Source organism: Nerophis lumbriciformis, linkage group LG25 (assembly GCF_033978685.3).
Source record: "Nerophis lumbriciformis linkage group LG25, RoL_Nlum_v2.1, whole genome shotgun sequence".
NCBI lineage: Eukaryota > Metazoa > Chordata > Actinopteri > Syngnathiformes > Syngnathidae > Nerophis > Nerophis lumbriciformis.
The window spans coordinates 41,815,188-41,835,557 of NC_084572.2; the positions used below are offsets into that span (position 1 = coordinate 41,815,188).

General features: G+C 34.0%; 2 protein-coding genes across 4 annotated transcripts in view; one reads left to right on the forward strand and one right to left on the reverse strand.

Annotated features, from left to right (window-relative positions):
* The window catches only part of haspin (histone H3 associated protein kinase), a 76,064-nt gene extending 73,485 nt beyond the window's left edge, over positions 1–2,579 (forward strand). Inside the window, exons 14-15 of the mRNA XM_061984443.2 lie at positions 2,123–2,225; positions 2,305–2,579. Coding sequence (XP_061840427.1) covers positions 2,123–2,225; positions 2,305–2,506 — 305 coding nt within the window. The 3' untranslated portion in view covers positions 2,507–2,579. The remainder of the gene's footprint in view (positions 1–2,122; positions 2,226–2,304) is intronic.
* Positions 2,580–4,846: 2,267 nt separating this feature from the next.
* fam184b (family with sequence similarity 184 member B) overlaps positions 4,847–20,370 on the reverse strand; it is a 165,037-nt gene continuing 149,513 nt past the window's right edge. For all 3 annotated transcript variants that reach the window (XM_061984445.2, XM_061984444.2, XM_061984446.1), the window contains one exon: positions 4,847–5,624. In XM_061984445.2, the coding sequence (XP_061840429.1) occupies positions 5,552–5,624 (73 nt within the window). In that variant the 3' untranslated portion in view covers positions 4,847–5,551. The remainder of the gene's footprint in view (positions 5,625–20,370) is intronic.

Sequence of the window (20,370 nt, forward strand, 5' to 3'; positions counted from 1 at the left end):
ATCACCACTGTCTGATTCCAATCAATGCAAGTCATCAGAATCAGGTAATACACTAACTTATATTCTTGTCTTCATGAAAGAAAGGAATCTATATGTGTTAAACATGCTTGTATTATCTTTAAACACATTTAACTTATTAACAATATTAACTATATGTGTTAAACATGCTTGTATTATCTTTAAACACCTTTAACTTGTTAACAATATTAACTATGTGTTAAACATTCTTGTATTATCATTAAACACCTTTAATTTATTAACAATATTAACTATATGTGTTAAACATGCTTGCATTATCACTAAACATCTTTAACTTGTTAACAATATTAACTATATGTGTTAAACATGCTTGTATTATCTTTAAACACCTTTAACTTGTTAACAATATTAACTATGTGTTAAACATTCTTGTATTATCATTATACAAGCGGAAGAAGATGGATGGATGGATGGATGGAACTATATGTGTTAAACATGCTTGCATTATCACTAAACATCTTTAACTTGTTAACAATATTAACTATATGTGTTAAACATGTTTGCATTATCTTTAAACACCTTTAACTTATTAACAATATTAACTTTATGTGTTAAACATGCTTGCATTATCACTAAACATCTTTAACTTGTTAACAATATTAACTATATGTGTTAAACATGTTTGCATTAACTTTAAACACCTTTAACTTATTAACAATATTAACTATATGTGTTAAACATGCTTGTATTATCATTAAACACCTTTAACTTGTTAACAATATTAACTATATGTGTTAAACATGCTTGTACTATCTTTAAACACCTTTAACTTATTAACAATATTAACTCTATGTGTTAAACATGCTTGCATTATCATTAAACACCTTTAACTTGTTAACAATATTAACAATATGTGTTAAACATGTTTGCATTATCTTTAAACACCTTTAACTTATTAACAATATTAACTTTATGTGTTAAACATGCTTGCATTATCACTAAACATCTTTAACTTGTTAACAATATTAACTATATGTGTTAAACATGCTTGCATTATCACTAAACATCTTTAACTTGTTAACAATATTAACTATATGTGTTAAACATGTTTGCATTATCTTTAAACACCTTTAACTTATTAACAATATTAACTATGTGTTAAACATGCTTGTATTATCATTAAACACCTTTAACTTGTTAACAATATTAACTATATGTGTTAAACATGCTTGTATTATCATTAAACACCTTTAACTTGTTAACAATATTAACTACCGGTATGTGTTAAACATGCTTGTATTATCTTTAAACACCTTTAACTTATTAACAATATTAACTCTATGTGTTAAACATGCTTGCATTATCATTAAACACCTTTAACTTGTTAACAATATTAACTATATGTATTAAACATACTTGTATTTTCATTAAACACCTTTAATTTATTAACAATATTAACTATATGTGTTAAACATGCTTGTATTATCATTAAACACCTCTAACTTGTTAACAAAAACATATATTTCATAAATAAGTAAATATAAATGATATATATGAATGAGGTAGATCCCCACGACTTGATCAATTGAAAAGTAGCTCGCCTGCAGAAAAAGTGTGAGCACCCCTGGTGTAGTTAGTCCGCCATGATTATCAAGGCAAACGATGCTAGTGTGCATGCGCCTGACTTCCTGTTGCATAAAATGCATTAATAAATGACGGTTTTTCGGTAATTAAAAAATTAGACGTATTACTAACGTGAATCATCATTATATTGTTTATTGTTACATCCCTCGTCCATTAAAAAGTAAAAAGTCAAGGGCGGTCACGGCATGTTGTTGCCGCCGATGTTGGACAATTTTTTAGGGCATTACGGAAAATGACGAGGGCGGTCGTGGCTTTTGCCGCAGTTGCCGTGGTTAAATTGGAGCCCTGTCTAAACAGTATGTCCACCTCGCTATGACATCACAACATAACCAGACTGCAAAAACTAAACGGCATGCAAGCTCACGTTAAATTGCATGAATTTTATCATTTGAAGTTGTTTGTAATTGTAACAACACTTATAAGTCAGATAAGACAAAAGTCGACATTTATACAGTTTGTCTTTATCGTTAGTATTTCCTCTCTCTTCCTCTCTCCCCAGATGGTCTCAGAGTATCTTGTGACATTTCAAATGACGAGGAGCTCTTCTTGGGCCAAGGAGATTACCAGTTTGACATCTATCGGCTGATGAGAGAGGAGAACGGGTCGGTGATCGGCCACGTCTCCTACAGTCACTTGCAATACGCCACGTCCTGATAACGTGTTTTTGTTTGTCCACCACAGTAATGACTGGAACAGCTACGAGCCTCATTCCAACGTGCTGTGGCTCCACTACCTCTGCTCCAAGCTGCTCGCCATGAGGTACCGCAACAAGGGCGGGAGGGGCGCCAAGGAAACAAAAAAAGAGCTGACACATTTCTATAAAAACATCCTGCAGTACAGTTGTGCCACTGAAGCACTTCAAACATGCCCCCTGTTTCAGTAGAACACGTTTTTTTAATGTCTGCTTAGACATGTCAATTATTTCAACTTACCATGTTTAATAACATTAAACGCTCACATTACTTTTGTATTGTTTGTTTGGGTTTATTATTGCTCAGAAGCTGAATTCTAAAAATACCAGTATGGATTATACAGTGGGTGTTAAAGGGGAACTGCAATTTTGCTCATCATTCACAATCCTTATGTAAGACAAGAAGACATATGGTTTTCTTTTTTTTAATGCATTCTATCTCGTAAATAAACGCTAGCAAGAGTCAGCTATCCATGGAGCCATATGGATACACTCTATTGCACCTATAAACACACCTCCATCAATGTTTTATTTACATGCTGTAAGTACAGTATATATGTAACATTCATAATAACATGTAATATATACATGATGTAAGTATACATGTCATGTAGTAACATTCATACTAACATGTAATATATACATGATGTAAGTATATATGTCATGTAGTAACATTCATAATTACATGTAATATATACATGATGTAAGTATATATGTCATGTAGTAACATTCATAATAACATGATGTAAGTATATATGTCATGTAGTAACATTCATAATAACATGTAATATATACATGATGTAAGTATATATGTCATGTAGCAACATTCATAATAACATGTAATATATACATGATGTAAGTATATATGTCATGTAGTAACATTCATAATAACATGTAATATATACATGATGTAAGTATATACGTCATGTAGCAACATTCATAATAACATGTAATATATACATGATGTAAGTATATATGTCATGTAGTAACATTCATAATAACATGTAATATATACATGATGTAAGTATATATGTCATGTAGTAACATTCATAATAACATGATGTAAGTATATATGTCATGTAGTAACATTCATAATAACATGTAATATATACATGATGTAAGTATATATGTCATGTAGTAACATTCATAATAACATGTAATATATACATGATGTAAGTATATATGTCATGTAGTAACATTCATAATAACATGTAATATATACATGATGTAAGTATATATGTCATGTAGTAACATTCATAATAACATGTAATATATACATGATGTAAGTATATATGTAGTATCTAGTAACATTCATAATAACATGTAATATATACATGATGTAAGTATATATGTAGTATCTAGTAACATTCACAATAATATGTAATATATACATGATGTAAGTATATATGTCATGTAGTAACATTCATAATAACATGATGTAAGTATATACGTCATGTAGCAACATTCATAATAACATGTAATATATACATGATGTAAGTATATATGTCATGTAGTAACATTCATAATAACATGTAATATATACATGATGTAAGTATATATGTCATGTAGCAACATTCATAATAACATGTAATATATACATGATGTAAGTATATATGTCATGTAGTAACATTCATAATAACATGTAATATATACATGATGTAAGTATATATGTAGTATCTAGTAACATTCATAATAACATGTAATATATACATGATGTAAGTATATATGTCAATTCATAATAACATGTAATAAATACATGATGTAAGTATATATGTCATGTAGTAACATTCATAATAACATGTAATATATACATGATGTAAGTATATACGTCATGTAGCAACATTCATAATAACATGTAATATATACATGATGTAAGTATATATGTAGTATCTAGTAACATTCATAATAACATGTAATATATACATGATGTAAGTATATATGTCATGTAGTAACATTCATAATAACATGTAATATATACATGATGTAAGTATATATGTCATGTAGTAACATTCATAATAACATGTAATATATACATGATGTAAGTATATATGTCATGTAGTAACATTCATAATAACATGTAATATATACATGATGTAAGTATATATGTAGTATCTAGTAACATTCATAATAACATGTAATATATACATGATGTAAGTATATATGTCATGTAGTAACATTCATAATAACATGTAATATATACATGGTGTAAGTATATATGTCATGTAGTAACATTCATAATAACATGTTTATAATCTAGAATTAACTTTCACCAACTTTTTTGGATGTTTTTAGAAGGCCTTATGAGCGGAATATTGTACTCCCATTATCTTTGTTGTTAGCCACCTCGGGCTTGCCGTATTTTACGACTTAGAATGCATAAAAAAAATGTGTTCCTGTCTTACATAAGGAATTGTGAATGATGGGAAAAAAATTCTCCAAAAAAGTGCAATTTCCCTTTAAGGTTAAGGGCGCTTATCCAGTCCATGACAGCATGCTCCATTTGGACTGAGCGGTACATAAAGAAGCAGCAAGTAGAAAAACAAAATATTTATTCAATTTGTTCATTAAGACTATCATACATTTTTGCATCAAAACAAGCTTCATTTTGGTATGGTGAGAAGTGTGTGTGTGTGTGTGTGTGTGTGTGTGTGTGTGTGTGTGATATCGATGCGGATCTTGATTGGATACGTGGAATGCCTCCATAGTTGAAGACGTGGAAATATTTGCTTTCAATAATCATGTGATAATATTGAAGCAAACTAAAAAAAGGAAGACTGCCTTAGAAGAAAAAAAAACCAAACACATACGGAGACATTTCAAACTACACAAACAAGATCCACCAGGCCCAGAAGAGGTCAGGGGATGTTTCTTTTTTCTCTCACTTTTGTTTTCTTGAGAAGCACTTTTTGGTTGAGCTTTGAGGCAATGTTGGAGATGGCCTTGCTGGTGATGAGCCCACGGGTCTTTTCTGGGGGGAAAACTCCACCGATTTGCAACGCTCCACAAAATCAGTGCAACACAACCAGATACATACAGTAAATCCATGCAAGCTTATGTCAAAGTACTACATTACCAACTTTTGAGCATTGTGTGGTCACTTCCCGTCGCCACAATCCATTTGGATGTGTCCTTGTGAGAAATCGGTGGAGTTCCCAGACGAGTGTTTGTGTGTATGTGGAGAGCACACACGCGCGTCCTCGTGTGTCGCAGAAGCAATGAACCGTTGAAGAGTTACGCTCAGAAGGAGAAGTATTTAGTAAACCACTCCTGCTTTAGCCCCGCCGTCCCTCTCTGCTCCACGTAAGGCCCCCTGAAACACACACAAAATCAAAGTCGTGTACAATTTGCCTAATTCTACACAACAGTCAAACTTGAATCTGTGGAAGCCTGTTTCCGACACTAAAAAAAATAGAAAATGAAAAAAATACCGTCATGGTAAGTCATAATTCTGAAATAGAAAGTCATAATTATGAGTTAAATAATCGTAATAATGTGATAAATAGTCGTAATAATGAAATAAATTGTCGTAATATCGAGATAAATAGTCATAATTTTGAGATAGCCGTAATAATGAGATAAATAGTCGTAATATTGAGATAAATAGTCGTAATATTGATATAAAAAGTCGTAATATTGACATAAATAGTCATAATAATGAGATAAATAGTCGTAATATTGAGATAAAAAGTCGTAATATTGACATAAATAGTCGTAATAATGAGATAAAAAGTCGTAATATTGACATAAATAGTCGTAATAATGAGATAAATAGTCGTAATATTGAGATAAATAGTCGTAATATTGAGATAAATAGTCGTAATATTGACATAAATAGTCGTAATAATGAGATAAATAGTCGTAATATTGACATAAATAGTCGTAATAATGAGATAAATAGTCGTAATATTGAGATAAATAGTCGTAATATTGAGATAAAAAGTCGTAATATTGACATAAATAGTCGTAATAATGAGATAAAAAGTCGTAATATTGACATAAATAGTCGTAATAATGAGATAAATAGTCGTAATAATGAGATAAATAGTCGTAATATTGAGATAAAAAGTCGTAATATTGCATACTTGCCAACCTTGAGACCTCCAATTTCGGGAGGTGGGGGTGGGTGGGCGGGGGGCGTGGTTAAGAGGGGAGGAGTATATTTACAGCTAGAATTCACCAAGTCAAGTATTTCATATATATATATATATTTATATATATATATATATATTAGAGATGCGCGGATAGGCAATTATTTCATCCGCAACCGCATCAGAAAGTCGTCAACCATCCGCCATCCACCCGATCCAACATTTAATCAAACCCGCACCCGCCCGTTGTTATATATCTAATATAGACGATGCAAGGCATTAGTGAGGTTATAAAGCTTTTGCCTGTTAAAGAAAGGAGACTGATCCAATGCAGCACAGACATTCGCGTGCCACGCTGTCACGGCCCAGACGCACACCAGTGCGCAATCATATGGGAGCCGCGCTGAGTGCACCTCCAAGCGCGTCTCGCTGCCGGCGACGGCCGGGTATATGGGCCCGACGCTCCAGCGCCATCCATTTTCAGGGCTAGTTGATTCGGCAGGTGGGTTGTTACACACTCCTTAGCGGGTTCCGACTTCCATGGCCACCGTTCCTGCTGTCTATATCAACCAGGGTGAGCCCCACCCCTTTCGTGAGCGCACTGCGCGCGGAGTGACCCCTGTTACGCGCCCCCGGCAACAGGGGTGGCGGGCAGGTAAGCTGCTTACCTGCTGCGCGTGACGCCGGCCGCGGCGAAGGCGGACGAGGCGGGGTGTCGGCGCGGTGGTGACCCTGGACGTGCGTCGGGCCCTTCTCGCGGATCGCCTCAGCTACGGCTCCCGGTGGGGCCCTCTCGGGGGAAGGGGCCTCGGTCCCGGACCCCGGCGAGGCGTCCCTTCTCCACTCCGTAAAAGTGTCCATCTCTTCTTCTTTTTTTTCTTCTGTTGTGGCATATGCTGCAGGTGCCTGCTCGTTTTTCGTATGTGGGTAACAACATTTAACTATGTATATATATTTACCAATTGGTTTAACTGCCACCCGCCTGAATCTATTTAAAATCTTTTTTTTTTTTATTTCAACCGCCCGACCCGACCCGACCCGACCGGCGGATAAAATCTAATTTTTTTTAATTTCATCTGCCCGATCCGCGGATAATCCGCGGACTGCGCGGTTGTGCCCGCAAACCGTGCATCTCTAATATATATATATATATATATATATATATATATATATATATATATAAAAGAAATACTTGAATTTCAGTGTTCATTTATTTACACATATACACACACATAACACTCATCTACTCATTGTTGAGTTAAGGGTTGAATTGTCCATCCTTGTTCTATTCTCTGTCACTATCTTTCTAACCATGCTGAACACCCTCTCTGATGATGCATTGCTGTGTGGCACGCACAAAAGTGCTTTCATCAAATGCACTAGATGGCAGTATTGTCCTGTTTAAGAGTGTCACAACATTGCTGTTTACGGCAGACGGACTGCTTTACTGTAGACTAGAGATGCGCGGTTTGCGGGCACAGCCGCGGAGTCCGCGGATTATCCGCGGATCGGGCGGATGAAATTTAAAAAAATTAGATTTTATCCGCGGGTCGGGTCGGGCGGTTGAAATTAAAAAAAATTAGATTTTAAATAGATTCAGGCGGGTGGCAGTTAAACCAATTGGGAAATATATATACATAGTTAAATGTTGTTACCCACATACGAAAAACGAGCAGGCACCTGCAGCATATGCCACAACAGAAGAAGAAAAAAAAAAGAGATGGACACTTTTACGGAGCGGAGAAGGGACGCCTCGCCGGAGCGTTGGGCCCATACCCGGCCGTCGCCGGCAGCGAGACGCGCTTGGAGGTGCGCTCAGCGCGGCTCCCATATGATTGCGCACTGGTGTGCGTCTGGGTCGTGACAGCGTGGCACGCGAATGTCTGTGCTGCATTGGATCAGTCTCCTTTCTTTAACAGGCAAAAGCTTTATAACCTCACTAATGCCTTGCATCGTCTATATTAGATATATAACAACGGGCGGGTGCGGTGTTGATTAAATGTTAATTCAGGTGGATGCGGATGGTTGACGACTTTTGTCATGCGGTTGCGGATGAAATAATTGCCTATCCGCGCATCTCTAATATATATATATATATATATTTTATTATATATATATATATATATATATATATATATATATATATATATATATATATAACAGAAATACTTGAATTTCAGTGTTCATTTATTTACACATATACACACACATAACACTCATCTACTCATTGTTGAGTTAAGGGTTGAATTGTCCATCCTTGTTCTATTCTCTGTCACTATCTTTCTAACCATGCTGAACACCCTCTCTGATGATGCATTCTGCTTCGTCTCCTTGTTGTGTGCGCAGTTGTGCACTGCACTCTCTAAAAGCCCTAGATGTTATTGTCACATATGCATGTACAGTAGATGGCAGTATTGTCCTGTTTAAGAGTGTCACAACATTGCTGTTTACGGCAGACAAAACTGCTTTACGGTAGACGAAAACGTGACTGCTGTTGTTGTGTGTCGTTGCCGTGCTGGGAGGACGTTAATGAAACTGCCTAACAATAAACCTGGAGGGGGCGTGGCCTCCAGCTCCGCCTGAATTTCGGGAGAAAATTTGTCCCGGGAGGTTTTCGGGAGAGGCGCTGAATTTCGGGAGTCTCCCGGAAAATCCGGGAGGGTTGGCAAGTATGTCATAATTATGAGTTAAATAATCGTAATAATGTGATAAATAGTCGTAATAATGAAATAAATAGTCGTAATATTGAGATAAATAGTCATAATTTTGAGATAGTCGTAATAATGAGATAGATAGTCGTAATATTGAGATAAATAGTCGTAATACTGAGATAAAAAGTCGTAATATTGAGATACATAGTCGTAATGAAATATGTGTAATTATCAGATAAAAGTCTAAATAATTATTAGATACAAAGTCAAAATTCTGAGATCAAATGTCATAATTATGAGAAAGTCAAAATTCTGAGATCAAATGTCAGGACAAAAAGTCAAAATGATGAGATAAAATGTCATAATTATGAGAAAGTCAATTATGAGATAACATTTCATAATTACGAGATGAAGTCAAAATTATGACATTAAAGAGTCATAATTATTAGCTAAAGTAGTCAAAATTGTGAGATTAAAAAGTCAAAATTATGAGATAAAATGTCAATTATGAGAAAGTCAAAATGGTGAGATAAAATGTCATAATTACGAGATGAGGTCAAAAGGATGACATTAAAGAGTCATAATTATTAGATAAAACAGTCACAAAAAGGTGAGAAACAGGTAAAAGTCAAAATTATGAGATAAAATGTCATAATTATGGGATAAATAGTCGTAATAATGAAATAAATAGTCGTAATATTGAGATAAATAGTCATAATTTTGAGATAGTCGTAATAATGAGATAAATAGTCGTAATATTGAGATAAATAGTCGTAATATTGACATAAATAGTCGTAATAATTAGATAAATAGTCGTAATATTGAGATAAATAGTCGTAATATTGACATAAATAGTCGTAATAATGAGATAAATAGTCGTAATATTGAGATAAAAAGTCGTAATATTGAGATACATAGTCGTAATGAAATATGTGTAATTATCAGATAAAAGTCGAAATTATGAGATGTAATGTCACAATTATGACATTAAAAAGTCATAATTATTAGATACAAAGTCAAAATTCTGAGATCAAATGTCATAATTATGAGAAAGTCAAAATGATGAGATCAAATGTCAGGACAAAAAGTCAAAATGATGAGATAAAATGTCATAATTATGAGAAAGTCAATTATGAGATAACATTTCATAATTACGAGATGAAGTCAAAATTATGACATTAAAGAGTCCTAATTATTAGCTAAAGTAGTCAAAATTGTGAGATAAAAAGTCAAAATTATGAAATAAAATGTCAATTATGAGAAAGTCAAAATGGTGAGATAAAAAGTCATAATTATGAGAGTCAAAATTATGAGATAAAATGTCATAATTATGAAAGTCAAAATTATGAGATAAAATGTCATAATTACGAGATGAGGTCAAAATGATGACATTAAAGAGTCATAATTATTAGATAAAACAGTCACAAAAAGGTGAGAAACAGGTAAAAGTCAAAATTATGAGATAAAATGTCATAATTATGGGATAAATAGTCGTAATAATGAAATAAATAGTCGTAATATTGAGATAAATAGTCATAATTTTGAGATAGTCGTAATAATGAGATAAATAGTCGTAATATTGAGATAAATAGTCGTAATATTGACATAAATAGTCGTAATATTGAGATAAATAGTCGTAATAATGAGATAAATAGTCGTAATATTGACATAAATAGTCGTAATAATGAGATAAATAGTCGTAATATTGAGATAAAAAGTCGTAATATTGAGATACATAGTCGTAATGAAATATGTGTAATTATCAGATAAAAGTCTAAATAATTATTAGATACAAAGTCAAAATTCTGAGATCAAATGTCATAATTATGAGAAAGTCAAAATGATGAGATCAAATGTCAGGACAAAAAGTCAAAATGATGAGATAAAATGTCATAATTATGAGAAAGTCAATTATGAGATAACATTTCATAATTACGAGATGAGGTCAAAATGATGACATTAAAGAGTCATAATTATTAGCTATAGTAGTCAAAATTGTGAGATTAAAAGTCAAAATTATGAGATAAAATGTCAATTATGAGAAAGTCAAAATGGTGAGATAAAATGTCATAATTATGAGAGTCAAAATTATGAGATAAAATGTCATAATTACGAGATGAGGTCAAAAGGATGACATTAAAGAGTCATAATTATTAGATAAAACAGTCACAAAAAGGTGAGAAACAGGTAAAAGTCAAAATTATGAGATAAAATGTCATAATTATGGGATAAATAGTCGTAATAATGAAATAAATAGTCGTAATATTGAGATAAATAGTCATAATTTTGAGATAGTCGTAATAATGAGATAAATAGTCGTAATATTGAGATAAATAGTCGTAATATTGACATAAATAGTCGTAATAATTAGATAAATAGTCGTAATATTGAGATAAATAGTCGTAATATTGACATAAATAGTCGTAATAATGAGATAAATAGTCGTAATATTGAGATAAAAAGTCGTAATATTGAGATACATAGTCGTAATGAAATATGTGTAATTATCAGATAAAAGTCGAAATTATGAGATGTAATGTCACAATTATGACATTAAAAAGTCATAATTATTAGATACAAAGTCAAAATTCTGAGATCAAATGTCATAATTATGAGAAAGTCAAAATGATGAGATCAAATGTCAGGACAAAAAGTCAAAATGATGAGATAAAATGTCATAATTATGAGAAAGTCAATTATGAGATAACATTTCATAATTACGAGATGAAGTCAAAATTATGACATTAAAGAGTCCTAATTATTAGCTAAAGTAGTCAAAATTGTGAGATAAAAAGTCAAAATTATGAAATAAAATGTCAATTATGAGAAAGTCAAAATGGTGAGATAAAAAGTCATAATTATGAGAGTCAAAATTATGAGATAAAATGTCATAATTATGAAAGTCAAAATTATGAGATAAAATGTCATAATTACGAGATGAGGTCAAAATGATGACATTAAAGAGTCATAATTATTAGATAAAACAGTCACAAAAAGGTGAGAAACAGGTAAAAGTCAAAATTATGAGATAAAATGTCATAATTATGGGATAAATAGTCGTAATAATGAAATAAATAGTCGTAATATTGAGATAAATAGTCATAATTTTGAGATAGTCGTAATAATGAGATAAATAGTCGTAATATTGAGATAAATAGTCGTAATATTGACATAAATAGTCGTAATATTGAGATAAATAGTCGTAATAATGAGATAAATAGTCGTAATATTGACATAAATAGTCGTAATAATGAGATAAATAGTCGTAATATTGAGATAAAAAGTCGTAATATTGAGATACATAGTCGTAATGAAATATGTGTAATTATCAGATAAAAGTCTAAATAATTATTAGATACAAAGTCAAAATTCTGAGATCAAATGTCATAATTATGAGAAAGTCAAAATGATGAGATCAAATGTCAGGACAAAAAGTCAAAATGATGAGATAAAATGTCATAATTATGAGAAAGTCAATTATGAGATAACATTTCATAATTACGAGATGAGGTCAAAATGATGACATTAAAGAGTCATAATTATTAGCTATAGTAGTCAAAATTGTGAGATTAAAAGTCAAAATTATGAGATAAAATGTCAATTATGAGAAAGTCAAAATGGTGAGATAAAATGTCATAATTATGAGAGTCAAAATTATGAGATAAAATGTCATAATTACGAGATGAGGTCAAAAGGATGACATTAAAGAGTCATAATTATTAGATAAAACAGTCACAAAAAGGTGAGAAACAGGTAAAAGTCAAAATTATGAGATAAAATGTCATAATTATGGGATAAATAGTCGTAATAATGAAATAAATAGTCGTAATAATGAGATAAATAGTCGTAATATTGAGTTAAATAGTCGTAATATTGACATAAATAGTTGTAATGAAATATGTGTAATTATCAGATAAAAGTCGAAATTATAAGATGTAATGTCACAATTATGACATTAAAAAGTCATAATTATTAGATACAAAGTCAAAATTCTGAGATCAAATGTCATAATTATGAGAAAGTCAAAATTATGAGATCAAATGTCAGGACAAAAAAGTCAAAATGATGAGATAAAATGTCATAATTATGAGAAAGTCAATTATGAGATAAAATTTCATAATTACGAGATGAAGTCAAAATTATGACATTAAAGAGTCATAATTATTAGCTAAAGTAGTCAAAATTGTGAGATAAAAAGTCAAAATGATGAGATAAAATGTCATACTTATGAGAGTCAAAATTATGAGATAAAATGTCATAATTACGAGATGAGGTCAAAATGATGACATTAAAGAGTCATAATTATTAGATAAAACAGTCACAAAAAGGTGAGAAACAGGTAAAAGTCAAAATTATGAGATAAAATGTCATAATTATGGGATAAATAGTCGTAATAATGAAATAAATAGTCGTAATATTGAGATAAATAGTCATAATTTTGAGATAGTCGTAATAATGAGATAAATAGTCGTAATATTGAGATAAATAGTCGTAATATTGACATAAATAGTCGTAATATTGAGATAAATAGTCGTAATATTGAGATAAAAAGTCGTAATATTGAGATACATAGTCGTAATGAAATATGCGTAATTATCAGATAAAAGTCGAAATTATGAGATGTAATGTCACAATTATGACATTAAAAAGTCATAATTATTAGATACAAAGTCAAAATTCTGAGATCAAATGTCATAATTATGAGAAAGTCAAAATTCTGAGATCAAATGTCAGGACAAAAAGTCAAAATGATGAGATAAAATGTCATAATTATGAGAAAGTCAATTATGAGATAACATTTCATAATTACGAGATGAAGTCAAAATTATGACATTAAAGAGTCATAATTATTAGCTAAAGTAGTCAAAATTGTGAGATAAAAAGTCAAAATTATGAGATAAAATGTCATACTTATGAGAGTCAAAATGATGAGATAAAATGTCATAATTACGAGATGAGGTCAAAAGGATGACATTAAAGAGTCATAATTATTAGATAAAACAGTCACAAAAAGGTGAGAAACAGGTAAAAGTCAAAATTATGAGATAAAATGTCACAATTATGGGATAAATAGTCGTAATAATGAAATAAATAGTCGTAATATTGAGATAAATAGTCATAATTTTGAGATAGTCGTAATAATGAGATAAATAGTCGTAATAATGAAATAAATCGTCGTAATATTGAGATAAATAGTCGTAATAATGAGATAAATAGTCGTAATATTGAGATAAAAAGTCGTAATATTGAGATACATAGTCATAATTTTGAGATAGTCGTAATAATGAGATAGTCGTAATATTGAGATAAATAGTCGTAATATTGACATAACTAGTCGTAATAATTAGATAAATAGTCGTAATATTGAGATAAAAAGTCGTAATATTGAGATAAATAGTCATAATTTTGAGATAGTCGTAATAATGAGATAAATAGTCGTAATATTGAGATAAATAGTCGTAATATTGACATAAATAGTCGTAATAATTAGATAAATAGTCGTAATATTGAGATAAAAAGTCGTAATATTGAGATAAAAAGTCGTAATATTGAGATACATAGTCGTAATGAAATATGCGTAATTATCAGATAAAAGTCGAAATTATAAGATGTAATGTCACAATTATGACATTAAAAAGTCATAATTATTAGATACAAAGTCAAAATTCTGAGATCAAATGTCATAATTATGAGAAAGTCAAAATTATGAGATCAAATGTCATAATTATGAGAAAGTCAATTATGAGATAAAATTTCATAATTACGAGATGAAGTCAAAATTATGACATTAAAGAGTCATAATTATTAGCTATAGTAGTCAAAATTGTGAGATAAAAAGTCAAAATTATGAGATAAAATGTCAATTATGAGAAAGTCAAAATGGTGAGATAAAATGTCATAATTATTAGATAAAACAGTCACAAAAAGGTGAGAAACAGGTAAAAGTCAAAATTATGAGATAAAATGTCATAATTATGGGATAAATAGTCGTAATATTGAGATAAATCGTCGTAATGAAATAGGCCTAATTACCAGATAAAAAGTCGAACAATATGAGATTAAATATCATAATTATGAGATGAAGTCAAAATGTTGACATTAAAAAGTCCATCCATCCATCCATTTTCTACCTCTTGTCCCGTTCGGGGTCGTGGGGGTGCTGGTTATAATTTATTAGATAAAAAGGTCAAAATTGTGAGATAAAAATTGTCATAATTAAGAAAAGAGAAAGGAAAGGAGAAACAAGATGACTTCCATGCAGAGCCGCTAAATCTCCTTCCTGCTCATCAGCACATTAACGGGTGAGTACATATTTAGATTTGTTTTTATCTTCTATATGCAGAAATTAATATGAAATTAACTTCTTTTTGCACCTGTATGACAGTTATGTTCAAGAGTGTGACGCATGAAGTCGACCGCCTTCCACTAATATCACCTGCATCCTCCCAGTGTGAGTACACAATGTTCCATTTCTTAATGTACCTTCTTTTGACACGTATGACCGTTAAAGATGTTACTTGAAACATTGCCTGTACCCTTGATGCGGGTTATGCCATGGTGACAGGAAGAATGCATGTAAAGTAACAATATATATATATATATATAAATATATATATATACACTGGCAGTGTGTCGCGCCTCGCCAAGGAGCAGCGAGAATACCAAGAAGCGCATATGCCAAATTTTCAAAGAGAACGGCCTACGGATCACGATTGAAGCAAACAAGCAAACCGTCAACTTCCTCGACGTCACTTTCAACCTGAGAAATAACAGCTACCAACCATTCACGAAATCCAACACAACACTCCAATACGTGCACCATGACAGCAACCACCCACCCACCACCACGAAAAGAATACCTACCGGAATTAATAAAAGGCTATCGATGCTGTCATCTAGCAAAGCTGAATTTGACCAAGCAACCCCCCCGTACCAAAAAGCCCTTGATGAAAGCGGATACAATTTCACCCTCGCCTATGAACCCACGCCAGGAAACCAGCCAAAAAAGAACAGAAAACGAAACGGCATCATCTGGTACAACCCCCCAAAAACGTCTCAACTAACATTGGACACAAATTCCTCAACCTGATTGACAAACACTTTCCCAAAGACAACAACCTAAGAAAAGTATTCAACAAGAACAACATCAAATTGAGCTACAGCTGCATGAACAATATACGACAAGTCATCTCAAACCACAACAAAACAATTGCAAATGAGCCGTCGACCCCCAGTCAGAACGACTCCAAAACCAACAAAGCATGTAACTGCCGAAAGAAACCTGATTGCCCCCTCAACGGGGGATGCTTACAAACATCAGTTGTCTACCAATCTAAGGTAATACGCAAGGACATTAACACATCCGACACATATGTAGGATTAACCGAGGGTGAATTCAAAACCAGATGGAACAACCACAAGGCTTCTTTCAGGAACAAAAACCTGCGAAATACCACAGAACTCAGCAAACACATTTGGGACCTCAAAGACAATAATGTTGAATATTCAATAACATGGCAAATTCTTGCATCCAGCACACCTTACAATAGTGGTAATAAAAGATGCAACCTATGCTTGAAAGAGAAACTGTTTATTATTTACCGTCCAGACCTGTCATCCCTCAACAAGCGCAGCGAAATTGTAACAACATGCCGCCATAGACGGAAACACCTCCTAGGTAACACATGAACCAATCACCACGCCCCTAGGCCAGCCTGTACCCACCCACTCTGTGCCCTATATAAACCATGGTATGCGAATGCTCCCATTAAAATCTCCTGACGATTGAGGGTACCCCCCTCATGAAACAGGCCTGTAGAGATGAAGTAGTCTTGTGATTTCTTTTCCCCACACATACATATATATATATATATATATATATATATATATATATATATATATATATATATATATATATATATATATATTAGAGATGCGCGGATAGGCAATTATTTCATCCGCAACCGCATCAGAAAGTCGTCAACCATCCGCCATCCACCCGATGTAACATTTGATCAGAACCGCACCCGCCCGTTGTTATATATCTAATATAGACGATGCAAGGCATTAGTGAGGTTATAAAGCTTTTGCCTGTTAAAGAAAGGAGACTGATCCAATGCAGCACAGACATTCGCGTGCCACGCTGTCACGGCCCAGACGCACACCAGTGCGCAATCATATGGGAGCCGCGCTGAGCGCACCTCCAAGCGCGTCTCGCTGCCGGCGACGGCCGGGTATATGGGCCCGACGCTCCAGCGCCATCCATTTTCAGGGCTAGTTGATTCGGCAGGTGGGTTGTTACACACTCCTTAGCGGGTTCCGACTTCCATGGCCACCGTCCTGCTGTCTATATCAACCAGGGTGAGCCCCACCCCTTTCGTGAGCGCACTGCGCGCGGAGTGACCCCTGTTACGCGCCCCCGGCAACAGGGGTGGCGGGCAGGTAAGCTGCTTACCTGCTGCGCGTGACGCCGGCCGCGGCGAAGGCGGACGAGGCGGGGTGTCGGCGCGGTGGTGACCCTGGACGTGCGTCGGGCCCTTCTCGCGGATCGCCTCAGCTACGGCTCCCGGTGGGGCCCTCTCGGGGGAAGGGGCCTCGGTGCCGGACCCCGGCGAGGCGTCCCTTCTCCGCTCCGTAAAAGTGTCCATCTCTTCTTCTTTTTTTTTCTTCTGTTGTGGCATATGCTGCAGGTGCCTGCTCGTTTTTCGTATGTGGGTAACAACATTTAACTATGTATATATATTTCCCAATTGGTTTAACTGCCACCCGCCTGAATCTATTTAAAATCTAATTTTTTTTTATTTCAACCGCCCGACCCGACCCGCGGATAAAATCTAATTTTTTTTAATTTCATCCGCCCGATCCGCGGATAATATGTATGTATATATATATATATATATATACATACATATATACGTCCAGGGTCACCACCGCGCCGACACCCCGCCTCGTCCGCCTTCGCCGCGGCCGGCGTCACGCGCAGCAGGTAAGCAGCTTACCTGCCCGCTACCCCCGTGGCCGAGGGGCTCGTAACAGGGGTCACTCCGCGCGCTCCGCCCGCGCAGCTTACCTGCCCGCCACCCTTGTTGCCGGGGGCGCGTAACAGGGGTCACTCCGCGCGCAGTGCGCTCACGAAAGGGGTGGGGCAAGCAGAACTGGCGCTGCGGGATGAACCGAACGCCGGGTTAAGGCGCCCGATGCCGACGCTCATCAGACCCCAGAAAAGGTGTTGGTTGATATAGACAGCAGGACGGTGGCCATGGAAGTCGGAACCCGCTAAGGAGTGTGTAACAACCCACCTGCCGAATCAACTAGCCCTGAAAATGGATGGCGCTGGAGCGTTGGGCCCATACCCGGCCGTCGCCGGCAGCGAGACGCGCTTGGAGGTGCGCTCAGCGCGGCTCCCATATGATTGCGCACTGGTGTGCGTCTGGGTCGTGACAGCGTGGCACGGGAATGTCTGTGCTGCATTGGATCAGTCTCCTTTCTTTAACAGGCAAAAGCTTTATAACCTCACTAATGCCTTGCATCGTCTATATTAGATATATAACAACGGGCGGGTGCGGTGTTGATTAAATGTTAATTCAGGTGGATGCGGATGGTTGACGACTTTTGTCATGCGGTTGCGGATGAAATAATTGCCTATCCGCGCATCTCTAATATATATATATATATTTATTTTATTATATATATATATATATAACAGAAATACTTGAATTTCAGTGTTCATTTATTTACACATATACACACACACATAACACTCATCTACTCATTGTTGAGTTAAGGGTTGAATTGTCCATCCTTGTTCTATTCTCTGTCACTATCTTTCTAACCATGCTGAACACCCTCTCTGATGATGCATTCTGCTTCGTCTCCTTGTTGTGTGCGCAGTTGTGCACTGCACTCTCTAAAAGCCCTAGATGTTATTGTCACATATGCATGTACAGTAGATGGCAGTATTGTCCTGTTTAAGAGTGTCACAACATTGCTGTTTACGGCAGACAAAACTGCTTTACGGTAGACGAAAACGTGACTGCTGTTGTTGTGTGTCGTTGCCGTGCTGGGAGGACGTTAATGAAACTGCCTAACAATAAACCTGGAGGGGGCGTGGCCTCCAGCTCCGCCTGAATTTCGGGAGAAAATTTGTCCCGGGAGGTTTTCGGGAGAGGCGCTGAATTTCGGGAGTCTCCCGGAAAATCCGGGAGGGTTGGCAAGTATGTCATAATTATGAGTTAAATAATCGTAATAATGTGATAAATAGTCGTAATAATGAAATAAATAGTCGTAATATTGAGATAAATAGTCATAATTTTGAGATAGTCGTAATAATGAGATAAATAGTCGTAATATTGAGATAAATAGTCGTAATGATGAGATAAATAGTCGTAATATTGAGATAAAAAGTCGTAATATTGAGATACATAGTCGTAATGAAATATGTGTAATTATCAGATAAAAGTCTAAATAATTATTAGATACAAAGTCAAAATTCTGAGATCAAATGTCATAATTATGAGAAAGTCAAAATGATGAGATCAAATGTCAGGACAAAAAGTCAAAATGATGAGATAAAATGTCATAATTATGAGAAAGTCAATTATGAGATAAAATTTCATAATTACGAGATGAAGTCAAAATTATGACATTAAAGAGTCATAATTATTAGCTAAAGTAGTCAAAATTGTGAAATAAAAAGTCAAAATTATGAGATAAAATGTCATACTTATGAGAGTCAAAATTATGAGATAAAATGCCATAATTACGAGATGAGGTCAAAATTATGACATTATAGAGTCATAATTATTAGATAAAACAGTCACAAAAAGGTGAGAAACAGGTAAAAGTCTAAATTATGAGATAAAATGTCATAATTATGGGATAAATAGTCGTAATAATGAAATAAATAGTCGTAATATTGAGATAAATAGTCATAATTTTGAGATAGTCGTAATAATGAGATAAATAGTCGTAATATTGAGATAAATAGTCGTAATATTGACATAAATAGTCGTAATAATGAGATAAATAGTCGTAATATTGAGATAAAAAGTCGTAATATTGAGATACATAGTCGTAATGAAATATGCATAATTATCAGATAAAAGTCGAAATAATTATTAGATACAAAGTCAAAATTCTGAGATCAAATGTCATAATTATGAGAAAGTCAAAATTATGAGATCAAATGTCAGGACAAAAAGTCAAAATTATGAGATAAAATGTCATAATTATGAGAAAGTCAATTATGAGATAAAATTTCATAATTACGAGATGAAGTCAAAATTATGACATTAAAGAGTCATAATTATTAGCTATA